The sequence below is a fragment of the Ursus maritimus genome, unplaced genomic scaffold, assembly GCF_017311325.1.
Source record: "Ursus maritimus isolate PB19 unplaced genomic scaffold, ASM1731132v1 scaffold_10, whole genome shotgun sequence".
Taxonomy (NCBI): domain Eukaryota; kingdom Metazoa; phylum Chordata; class Mammalia; order Carnivora; family Ursidae; genus Ursus; species Ursus maritimus.
This window is the reverse complement of record NW_024423344.1, coordinates 3,383,519-3,396,009: the sequence shown is the minus strand read 5'-3', so window position 1 is coordinate 3,396,009 and position 12,491 is coordinate 3,383,519. Positions and strand designations below refer to the sequence as shown.

The following is a 12,491-nucleotide window of genomic DNA, read 5'->3' as shown; positions in this document are numbered from 1 at the left end:
AGTCACTCAGGTTTGGGAAGGGGAGTCAGAGGGGGCCTCCTGAAAGTGAGACAAGTTTCTGAGGGGCTCTCCTGTGAAAAGGAACTACCTATGTAGTAACCCTAGGTGGAAAAGATTCATCATCTCACACCACCATCCGTATCTCTATAGCTCCTTGAAAAACAGAGACCTCAAAAGAACAGCCCAGCCTTTTATGAGGTCACCTCAGTGATCCAAGGGCAAGCAGAACACTTGAACGTGAGTCAAGCATTCCCCCCACACAGAGAGAACACCAATGTTGTAAGGTCAGAAAGACCTGGCAGCCTGGTAACAAGATCCCCAACGCCCAGAATGGAATCCTCATCATTCCTGGTACTACCTTGTCCATTAGAAACTCCATAACCTCCACGAAGTCAACGAAACTCTCCCTGGGCCTGAGCCAAGCACGTACTTTTAACCATATTCATTTGAGTACGGCCAACTCCCCACATTCTCCGTTTGCGTGAGTGTGTAGTACAGAGGGCTGATGGATCCATAGCAACCCAGGAGAAGGCTTCTGTGATGAGCAAAAGGAGAGGAAGGGAAAGAAGGGAAGAGCAAGGAAGACAAGAAAAAAGACTGGAAGAGAGGGAGGGAGAGAATGGTGGAATTGTGCCTAATGTTAAAACTGTGACCCTCACATGCGTACCATGGTGGGTCTCTCTCCTCTTCGGCAGACACAACCAAAACATCCTCAATTCAGGAGGGCCACAGACATGGGTAGTGATGAGTGATGAGTAACAGGGGAAGCACAGAGTCAGTGGCTAGTGGCATTTGACTCTTCTCTTTCACAGCAGCCAACAGTTCCTTTGGGGATGTGCTCACTAGGCCCAAGAGGGTCTGATGGCGTCTGAGGTCATCTCTGGTCCACAAGAGGCCAGGACAGTTCCTGGGACCACTTTAGGAAAATGACCACACCAGACTTTATCCTTGCTCCAGACTCGCTAGGTATTAGTGGTCAGCCCAGAGCTCTGTTCAAGTGGACCATTAACCCAAAGCTGGCCCAGCTCCCAAGAGACCCTCTGCATTGAGCCTCACTTCCAAGGCCATAATAAGGCCAGCCATGGCAAATGGGAGGACAGGCAGAAGCTGTTCCACTCTGGCCCATGCTAAACAACCCTCTAGCCTAAAAGCCCCCAACACTTAACAGAGCTGCATTCTTTAGAGGACAAGAATGTATGCAGACTGTGGAGAGAGGCATGACATGAAGCTTTCGAAAATAGATTAACCCCCCTTCCTACAGATCTCCCTGCTCACCCAGAGAATCCCACACCAGGGCTGCCAAATCAATCATCTCAAAGCCTGGGACAGACTAAGTCCGAGTCTGCAGCAACTTGAGCAAATCTCAGAGTTTCCTTAGGAAATGACTGACTAAATGGGAGTTTACAACTCCAATTTTTCAAGAATCTGAACCAATCCAGAAAATAACACCTTAAATAGCAAGTCTTCCCCTTAGTGAGATACTGAACAGGAAGCCCCAGGTCAAGCTCATCAAGGGTCTTGATGAAGTCCGGCCTTTTAGAGCCACCACTTCAGGCCAAAAGGCATAGCAGCAGAGAAGCACCTCATCTTTCCACGAAGTCAAGTGGTCAATCCACTCAGGCTTCCTTGTGCCAAGTTAAATAGCGGTTCACTACCAACGCTCACTTTTTTATTATTCGGCATTACCATTTCCTCAATTGATTTTCTCCTTACTTTTTTCTGTCTAGCAAGTACTTTAAAGAGAAAATATATATATATGAAATGAAACCTCTCGCTCCCCCAGCCTATTACCCAGAGATAACGATTCCTCGTTCCTTTTCTCCATGCTCAACTTTATCTCTACACCACCACCCCCAAAGGAAAAAACAAAGGGCTCTCTTAAGGTCCCACCTAAGTTGTCACTGCCGCAGCTCCTGCTGGGACAACAGTAAGATTCCCCCGCCCCCACGTCCCCTGCACTGCCGCTGCTGTGTCACCGCCAAGCTTGCCAGCAGCTGCAGTAACCTGCGGCTGCATGGGGGTGGCAAAAATCATTTTTCCAGCACGTTTCCTTCTGCCGGTTCATTGCACGTAGAAATGCACCTTCTATTTTAATCAAGGTGTAAACCTACCCCCATCCCCTGCCTACGGCTACTCTTTTCTAGAGAATCGGGGTGAAGACAAAGTCCCCTGAAGGGAGCCGGGATGGGGAGAGGAAGGCTGCAGAAAAGGGAGGGAGGAGGGCAGAAGGAGAGGCTGCGGGGAGCTAGCTGGAGCGCCAGGTGTGGCGAGCTGCCGCAGCCCCTCGGCCCCTTCCCGGAGCCCGCTGGCTTCCCGGCCCTCCCCTCGCGCTCCCCGCCGGGTCCTAGCGCCGACGAGCCCAGCCCTCCTTCCGGGAGGGGCTGAGAAAGCATAGGGTAAGAGGCTCCCGGCACTCGCACCTCTCTGCAGAGGTTGCTAATATTGGGACCTGCCGCAGCGGTAGCAGCGGGAGACCGCGGCACTGCTGTCACCACGGGGGCCGCTTCTCTCTGCAACCGGATGAAAGACTTAAATAACCCTCCTGCCTCAGCCTCCTTCCCCACCCCCACTGCGCACAGCCACCCACTCAGCTCCATCCGAACGAGGGTGAGAGGCACAGCGGAGCGCCAGGCGCGCCCTTCCCCCGCAGCCAGCTCCCGGCCGACCCCCGAGCTCGCCTACACGGCGACCCTTCCCCCCAACCCGGGCCAGGGCTCTCCTCCCCTCCCACCCGCACTGCCCCTACCAATCCAGCCAACAGTGCCTAGCGATTCTAAGGAGTAGAGATGTCACTTCCTTGGCGACACCTTTCTCCAACCTCTAGGATTGGGGGTGGGGTAGGGGGTGACGACGTCTAGTTTTTGTTTTCTGATCTCTACTCAGCTGCTGTACCTGCAGTCCTTGTCCGCTGACCCCATAACTCGCCTCTTGGATTCTCTCACCCTCGTGGTCCCCACAATTCCATCACCCTTGAAACCTCACTCTATCCTGTGGCACTTACTGGATTTCTAATGACTCAACTGCATTAAGCAAACATCCTACCCTAAAGCTGACTGCATTAAAAAAAAAAAAAAAGCCGGGGGGTTGGGGACATGGAGGAACCCCAACTGGAACATCCCATAATCTCTTCACGCCGGGGCCCAGTCGGGCTGCGCCGGGGTTCCGAGGTGCTCTCTCAAAGGCAGGGCTCGGCTAATGCACACAATGAAGCTGCCCTGACCTTGCAGCGGTGTACCCCGCTGCGCTCCACCCCCACCCCACCCCCACCCTCACCGGCCCAGAGGCCGGGGCCCAAGACCGGGCGCTGAAACGCAGGCCCGCGAGCCGCGAGCTCTGCTCCCGGAACGTCGTTAACAATAGCTCACCGCCCCCTCCGCCCGCCTCCACGGCCCTTTGTCCCCCCACCCCCATCCCTTCCCTTGTGGCTCCGGCCCTGTCGGCCGGGGCCCCCGACCCACCTCCCGGGCACAGCGGAACCATCGACTCTCCGAGACCTGGCTGCGTGCTTCAGATGGGGGAGATGGGTCCGACATGGCACGGGGGAGGTCAGGGGTACGACCTCCAGCCTGTCCTCCGTCCCCGCCACCAACTCTCCCGCCGCGGTGCGCGCCTCCGGCGGTTCCCACACCGCAAACGACCGCGCTGCCCGGGGCGGCGGCTGTCAGCCCCGCTGGACCCACACTCACACACAAAGAGAAAGCGAAGGGACTAAACTTGGGCAATAAAAAATCTCATTCCCTAAACACGGCCAGAAGTGTGTCAGCCCCTGCCCGTCGCCCCCGGACACAAGGAGTCCCTGCAGCGCCGAAGGGCGCACTCCAGCCGGGTAGAAAGGGGGACCGAAACGGAGCGTGTTTAGGACCGCGCGGAGCTGGGTCGGCGGCCGCTGCTGACTGCGCCGGGGGGCCTGGGCTGCCGACTCGGCACCTGCCGGCTGGGAGCGCGGGAGGACTGGGGCTCCCGCCGCCCAGCTCACCTAGGCCGCCCGCCCACGCCACTAGCCATCAGCCTGCGCGGTGCAGACGTCCAGCGAGTGCCCGTTGCGGCCCGGCACACACTCGGCTCTCCCACCCACCGCCGCCCACTGCCTGTTGTTCGGGTACTGAACACTAGGCACTGTAGCCGCCCTTAAAGCGGCCAGATAGAACAGCACTTCTAGTAAAGTTTAGTCTTGGCTTTGCAACACCCAGAGCTGAGTTTATTTCGGGGAGTGGGGGGGGGTGCAGTTATAGTTCAACTGAATAATTGCAAAGCAAAGATCTACAGCTTTGCCTTTTCTTTCTTTTCCTTTTTTTTTTTAATCAGAGAGGGGAGAGTGCCAGAAATTTACACTAGTAGGTTCAGCCTGGGGCTTGGGCTCCGTGGTGAGCAAAGGGAGAAAATCCTGGGCCTCGTGTATCTGCGACCATCCCCATGCGACCATCCCCATCCCAGGCCTGAATCTTCCTCACCTTCTGGCATCATCTACAGCCCCACAAGCCTAAACAGATAGTTTAGGCTGTGTTCAACATCTGGCATTAAAGCATGAGGAAGAAAAATCACCACAGGACTTTGTTTTTTACGACCTAGTTTAAGTGTTGTCAGGTGGGTTCACTGAGAAGTTAACTCCTTCCAACAGTCTGGTTGTCCAACTGGCGCTTTCTTTTTAGTAAGTAAGGAAAACACCCAAGAGTCCCTCCAACGGTATTGTGTTCGCTGACACTGTGCTGCTGGGCTCAGGGTGGCCCCGCAGGCACGTGTGTGCTGGCATTAAAGTGAGCAGAGTCACCAGCAGTCGGGTCTGCAGCCCTCAATGCTGAGTCACAAGTACCCTCCTTGGGAAATGAAATCCTCGGAATGCCCTTTAAAATTAGCTCGCAGCTTTTGCACGCGCGCGCACACTCACACCAGAGAGCCACCCAGGAAACCAGCACAGGGCTGCACACCAGAAAAATGGAGCATAGGTAATAACTTGATAGCTGCAAGGACAAACGCCCCTGGTGAGCGTTCTGCCCCTTCCCAAGTCATTTTCCCCCAGCGCCTCTGCCTCTGCTGCTCTCGGAGTCTAAAATATGACTTTAGTCCTCCCAACAGAACAATCAGTCAGCAACCTTCGCCTACGGGGTTTTCAGACCCTCGCGGTGGGAATAAACAATACGCTTAATTTACAATTCAAGCAGTATACTTATTAGAAGAAAAAGAGGAGCAAAAACTTCACTGGAGCACAAGATGATAACCACTGCTTTCAGCAAAATGCATTTTCAAGTTCTCAGTAGTTAATGATTAAAGCTTTAAACTCGTGGAATCAGTCCATTCAAAAGAAACTTCCTAAACCCGATCTTCCCGAGTATCTGATGCAAAAGAACTAGAGACTTTTGTTATATTTATAAATCATGCCCTCCTTTCAAAAAAAGTCGGGGGGGGGGCTTTCAATGTAGATTTGCATCAGTGCCAGCAGCAGATCTGCAATTCCCGAGGCTTTTTCTTTTTTCTTTCTTTTTTTTCTTTTTTTCTTTCTTTTTTCTCTTTTTTTTTTTTTTTTTTAAGCTGGCAAGACAGAAACTGAGGAACAGATCCCTTCCCTCATCCCCCGCCCGGCCACCACCTTCTTGGTAGTTATAACCCGAACATGTCATCGCACGGACACTAAAGGGTTAATGGTATACCTACCAAATCGGCTGTGGTCTTTCCTGGTTCCCTGGATAGTACCATTGGGGAAGATTTCTAAGTGAAATCCAGTCCTGCAGTATAGCTGCCTCCGCCTGAGAATCCCCTTTAAATGATCCAAGTCCGTGACTGCGGGTCCCCTGGGAAGCCCCCCTGCTTCGGACTGACCCAGGTGGTCACTTAACAAAACCGGACTGTCCACCGGCAACACGGGCACATTCCCAAACGGTACCGCATCCTGCACACCGAAATAGTTCCCAACTTCACCTAAGGGAGCCATCAGAGGACTCGGCTTTTGGAGCACAGGAATAAACAATAATGACGGTATCGACCCAGAAGATATTAGGCGAGGTATATCCAACTCCCCTCCCTTACTGCAGTTGCAGAGAGAGAAAAAAAAAAAGGTTCTTTTCTTCAATCCATTAAATGCATAAATAAAAGTAATCTGCTGTTTCACTGGCACAGGTTCAAGGTCAAACCACTGATAGTCTAAGAAACCACCACTTTATACTCACACACTGACATATTGATAAACATATCTATGTATCTCTATAGATAGATCCCCAGCTCTTAGCAGGCAGGAAGGTCTTCATCCCATCCGACCGTAATAAGGAAAAAAAATCCGTAGTTTCTCCATTTGGTTTGAGATCAGAATGACCATAGCAACTTAAATGCCTAGGCGTTATTATAGGGATTTTTAAGATGCACGGGCTACGTCAGAATTTACGGATCCCGACTCCAGGAAGGCATGCGCTGTTTTTACTCTAACCGACTCTGCAGACATCAGCATGAATCCTTCAAGGGGAAAAAAAAAAATCTCACGTTGGCGGCGGCGACAAAATCTCCCCTCCTGGTCCCCCCTCTAAAAATAATAATAATAATTACAAAAACAAAAAGAAGAAAAAAACTTTAGGCGTCCAAAGCTAGTATCCAGAATTCTCCAGAGGCTCGGCAGATGTCCATTGGCTTAAAACGGGTGGCGAGCGGCGAGCGAGGAGAGCCACGACCGGGAGCTCGCGTGCCGCCCTGGCTGCCGCGAACAGGTGTTGCCGCGCCGGCTTGCGGAGCGTTGTAGCCGGGCGGAGCGCTCCTCCTGCGCAGCCCCCGCCGGCGCGCAGAGTGGCGCAGGCAGCGGCATTGGGCTGGGTTTAAGGTAGCGCCGCGACCGCCCGGGCTCCCCGCGGTCCTAGCGCCCGCCTTCACCATCGCGCCGCTCTGCCGCAGGCCCGGCGCAGCGTGCCAGAGGGCGAGATTTCCTGGGGGACAGCCTAGGTATACTTGCTTTACAAAGAAAGATGCATGGAGAGAGGCAGGCGGCGGAAACCCTTGGTGTCCTGAGGAGCTGAATCTGGTAACCTAAAATCTTGCTCGATACATTGATGGAGGTTCAGACTACAATTGGGAAACTAGTTTTCACATGGACTCTGTAATGTTGCATTGCATTATAAAATAAAACTTAGTTGAAAGAGTTGGAGGGAAGTGGGATTGATTCAGTGAGCTTGAATGGATACAGCAGTTTCTCTTTCATTCTTCTGCCAGACATACACAGAAGCGCAAACTGTATTGCAGGTAAGCCGGATGGATGTGAACCCAGCCTGTGTGTGTGTGTGTGTGTGTGTGTGTGTGTGTGTGTGTCCTCTCTGTGTGTCTCTCTGTCTCTCTGTATCTCTCTGTCTCTCTGTATCTCTCTCTCTCTCTCTCTCTCACACACACACACACACACACGCAAACACAGAGGCAGATGTGGCCACCGATTTCTTCCAGGCTTCCTGATGGCATCGGTTGGGGCTATGTTTAGGTCCAGCCCCGCCGCCTGGGTCCGGGCCGCGGCGGTGCAGTCGGCAGGGGGGGCGCCAGAGAACCGCCACTGTCCCCGAGTTCGACTAGAGCGCGCATCTTTGGAGAGTCGGGGTAGAGCGCCAGTGGGCTCCTTCTTTCCCCAGCCACGCTAATTAGGGGGAGCTGTGCCACCCCTCGCTGTTTCAGGCTGTTTCGCTGTTGGGGAAGCGAAAGAGGAGCTCCAGTGTCTCCCCCCACCACGGTCTGAAGCCTGCAGCCGAGCCGGGAGAGTTGGCGCGAGGTGCGTGGGGGGCGCCCTGGGGCCCTCAGCAGCTCCTTCCTGCTCTGCCTCGCGGGGCCGCAAGTGGAAGCCTGAGCTCCAGAACCCAGGCTCGGCTTTCTGCTCGAGGCCGGCTGCCTTCGCGCCCAGCTACCGGCCGGGACAAAGAAATCCGCCACCCCGGGCCGCGAGCGGCCCTACGGGGCCAAGCAGACCCGAGAGCCTAGCAGCGGCGCGTTCTGTGTCCGGGACAGCCCGCAGGCGCTGGAATCCCCTGCGCTGAGCCTGCACTGCCCCCAGTCCCCAACACCCACGCGCGCACGCATTCGCCCGGCAGCCCGGCAGCCAGCCCGCGGGCCCCTCTCTTCCCTGCTCCTCTTTGTTCACATTGTCTTAGAAATGGCCCGACTCTTGGGTCAAAATGGTGAAAGTTGCCAAGACTTGAGCACAGCTCCAGACTGCAGGACAGGCGAGTGGGAAGAGAAGTCCAAGCAGAGACTGGACCCCTGCGGTGGGAAAGGGAATCAGCCTTTTGGGAGGGGGGTAGGAGGAGGGACCTTCCTCAGTAGTCAGCTAAAGGCTGGAGGTGAAGAACTGGGGCTGGCCCTACTCGGGACGGAAGGGTTTCGCCCTAAGACGAAAAGGAGTCATGAATTTGCAGATTTCTCGGGTGCAGGAGGTGCCGGCGACCTGGAGCGACCTTCCTCTGCTCCCGGAGTGGAAGGCGTGCTTGGGCCCCAGCAAAGAGGAAAGAGAGGGGCGAGGTGGTCCTCCCTTCTTGCTATTCCCACACCCCTTTGCCGCAGTCCCAGGTCATTGGGTGTCCGCGGGCTGACTCCGTGCGTCGTGCTTACGTGTTTATGAAGCACCAGAGCCCTGCCCCGTGGTATTTACAGCAGTCACATCGACGGTGGGCTTTAACGTTAACTGCTCGGTGGCAGATACAAGAAGCAGGGGAAGGAAGTGTCACTTCTTATAAACCACCCGAATAGCTGGCATGAATCACGGAGGCAGCCGGCAGCTCTGGGTTAAGCAGGGGAGTTCTGGACCACTCGGGTACAGTGTGCCGGGTGGGTTACTTTTTTATAAAACCCGATAGAGAAAGGCTGACGGGGAGAGATGGAGAGAGGGAGACGCTTGATAAGGGAAGACATGAGCAGCACGTGGACATTTACACTGAAGACAGGACTGGGACAATTACCACCAGCTGTCTCCAACCACATTCTTTCGGTCTGAATTTAGATTGTGAGCCAATGAGCAAAGACCATTTCCGCTTCCGAATCCTGCAGCCTCGTGACTGTCACTTTAAAAAGGATGCAGCAGTGGGAGAGAGGGCTAAGTAGCTGATACCGCACTTTCCCAGTTAGAAGCAGCCTGCCTGCTCAAGCATCTCTTTGCTACTGCAGTGAATTTAGTCCACATTTCATCTGCATCCCTAACTCTACCTGAAGGAAGTTTTTGCTGCTTTCTTGCCCCCTGAACCTGTGCAGCAGATTTCTTTCTCTTCTTCTATTTGGTGCTGTTTTCCTATTACAGTAATGCAAAAAATATCCTTCCTTTCATTGATCATATCCCATTTTCTCCAGAACTCACTCCACTGGCTCTGTCTGGCCAGCTTCCTCATGATTCCCTCCCAGCTCTGCCATGATCATGAGTTCCTATGTCCACGCCTGTATGCATGTTTTACAAGTGTTCCTCAATTAATACGTAGATGTTAAGCTCCAAGAGGAATGAGGCCTTGCTTTCTAGACACGTGGTGTAATTGGCTTAATAACACCTGCCTTGGAAGATTGCTGTTAGGAATAAAAGGAAAAATGCACATAAAACAGGCAGCACACAATAGGCACTTAAGACATAGTAGCTATTATTATGTTGGTCCTAATGTAGTTCCCCCTAGAATCTGCCCATGAGATATTCAGCAAATACTATTACTGAGTTCAATCCCAGTGCTCTCTCAGGCTTTCTATTCTTAAAATATTTTAATCCTTCTGGTTTTCTCCTCTTTTAGTTTGTCATCTGTCTTTTCTGCTGATAGTTTAGTGCTTAGACCCAGATGGGAATCATGATGAGGTAAATGAAGAGAGAGATGACAAGAAATGAACTCTAGAATAGAGGTCAGCAGATCTGGCACAAGCTTCTCCAGCCCTCCCCGCACTACCACAATCTGCTCCCTGTGATTACTGATATCCCCTTCATGGGCCCCAGGTGAGCTGCTGTAAATATGGGTTTATGATATATGTATGTAAAAATGGCCTGTAAGCTATGAAGTCCCTACAAATTTAAGGTGACCACTGGACAAAAGTGCTCTGTCCACCTCTACTGCTTTGTTCATTAACATGTGTCTCCTCCTCTGATTTCTTTGGACCCCCCCAAATGCACATCACCAAGGAATACCTTCATTCCTTTCCTACAACAATAAAGGGGTAATTGGGCCTCCACCCTTCCATTTTCCATTTCCCCAGTTCTCTCCACCTCACTCTACAGCCCTTCAGTCAGGGGCTTTTGTTTGGGAACTGTGATGAGTATGGAGTGGAGAGGAGTGTTTGGGAAGGTTGAAGTCTGTTCCTAGTCTGATCCCCATGGACTACATTTAAGCTTCAATGGAGAGAACTATTGTGGTCACCATTTATTGACTGTTTTGTTATGTTCCAGACACTCTACTAAGTGGTTTTGTGCTTTATCTTTTTAATTTTCAAAACTGCCCTATGAAATCAGTACTATTATCCCATTTTACACATGAGAAGACTGACTTATAAAGATTAAGTAAGGGGTGCCTGGGTGGCTCAGTCAGTTAAGTGTTCAACTCTTGATTTCAGCTCAGGTCGTGATCTCAGGGTTGTGAGACCAAACCCTGCGTTGAACTCCACGCTGAGTGTGGAACATGCTTAAGATTCTCTCTCCCTTTCCCTCTGCTCCTTCCCCCACCCTCACTCGCTTGCTCTCTCTCCCTCCCTCTATTAAAAAAAAAAAAAAGGATAGGGGCGCCTGGGTGGCACAGCGGTTAAGCGTCTGCCTTCGGCTCAGGGCATGATCCCGGCGTTATGGGATCGAGCCCCACATCAGGCTCCTCCGCTATGAGCCTGCTTCTTCCTCTCCCACTCCCCCTGCTTGTGTTCCCTCTCTCGCTGACTGTCTCTATCTCTGTCGAATAAATAAATAAAAAATCTTAAAAAAAAAAGGATAAAGTAACATGCCTATTGCTACAGTGTCAATAAATGATGGAGCCAAGTTCATAGACTTCAGACCCCCATTATGCACACTGCCTTCTATTATAATAGGCATATACTTCTAAATTTTTATAAATGGCATGTTTCCATAAAATAAATATATAGGAGTAAATAGCAGACATAATGAAGAAATAAAGACCCTAGTTACAATAGGGGTGGGGGGAAGAAAGATAAATTCCAAGGAATACAATTAACAAAAATGTGCAAGATCTGGATGAAGAAATACATTTAAAGCTCTCTAGGGACACAAAAGAAGACTTGAACAAATAGAAAGGCATACAGTGTTCTTAGATTTTAAAAAAATCCCTCAATTTCATAAATATGTAATCATTCCTAAATTAATCTAAAAACTTAACCCTGATGCTAAAGTTAATATAGAAAATCAAATTTAAATTGACAACAAAATGTTTGAAATTAACAAGAAAAATAGGAGAATAACTAGCCATACAATATTTTTAAATATTATAAAGCTATTATACTCAAAAGAGTAGTGTTCTCATATGAATTATTCATATTAGCATATGAATAAGGAGAATAAGCAATAACACAGAATAGAAATCACAGAAATAGACCTAAATACATGGTATAATTTAATATATGATAAGCAATCATGATGGGGGGAAATGAACTATTGAGTGAAGGGTTTTTAAACAACTGAATAGACACTTTGGAAAAAATAAGTGGTATCTATTCCTCATACTTTACATGTGAATAAAACCTAAATGGAGCAAATATTTCAATATTTAAAAAAAAATAACAAGTACTAAAAGAAACAATGGAAGAATTCCTTTATAATCTCAGTTGTGAAGGTCTTACTAATTGTATCACAAAACCCAAAAAAGGGATAATGACAAATTCTACCACATACAAAACATTTGTTTAACTGTGTGGAGGGAAAACACAAATTCAGAAGATAAATGACAAAATGGAAAAAATGTGCATCTCATATCAAGATAAATAACTCATTTCCATAATATATAAAGAGCTCCTATAAGTCAATAAGAAAAATATGACTTCTGTTTTCCAGTCTGACATGTAAAAACTCGGTAGTCATTACTCCTGTCCACATCACAAGAAAAAAGTTGGACAAACTAAAGCCAACAACTATTCTTAGATCCCTCAAAAAATTCAGGTCACAGGACAAGCTGCTGCAGTGAAAACTAAAGAGACAAATAGAGATAGAGAATCACACCTTACTGGAGCAGAAACCCACATCTGGAATCAGTATTAGTAGGAATACTAAACTGTAGTTGATGAATTAATTGCTGGGGGCTGTTTGGACAAGCTTGAGAGTTAAAAACTCAGAAAAGGCCTGGTCTTAGAAGGGCCCCTACACTTTCCTGAGATGTACCTCCAGGAGCTCTAGCAGGTTCTCACTGAGAAGATCTGAGAAAAATTCCTTGCTGCATCCTTCAGGGGAAGGGAAAAAATAACCATTTTGAAATATGCCCAGAGTTCTCTGTTCTCCTTAACAAAGCCTGCCCTCAAAGGAAGATATTTTGCCAGCCCCTAACCAGCCTGGACAAAGGGAAATATCCACCTCCAGCCCCCTCCAGACC

General features: G+C 50.1%; 1 protein-coding gene across 1 annotated transcript in view; it reads right to left on the bottom strand.

The window, feature by feature from the left end:
- Positions 1-6,766, bottom strand: part of FGF9 (fibroblast growth factor 9) — a 33,543-nt gene extending 26,777 nt beyond the window's left edge. The window contains exon 1 of the mRNA XM_008692136.2: positions 5,650-6,766. Within this exon, the coding sequence (XP_008690358.1) occupies positions 5,650-5,926 (277 nt within the window). The 5' untranslated portion in view covers positions 5,927-6,766. The remainder of the gene's footprint in view (positions 1-5,649) is intronic.
- Between the last annotated feature and the right edge of the window lie 5,725 nt (positions 6,767-12,491).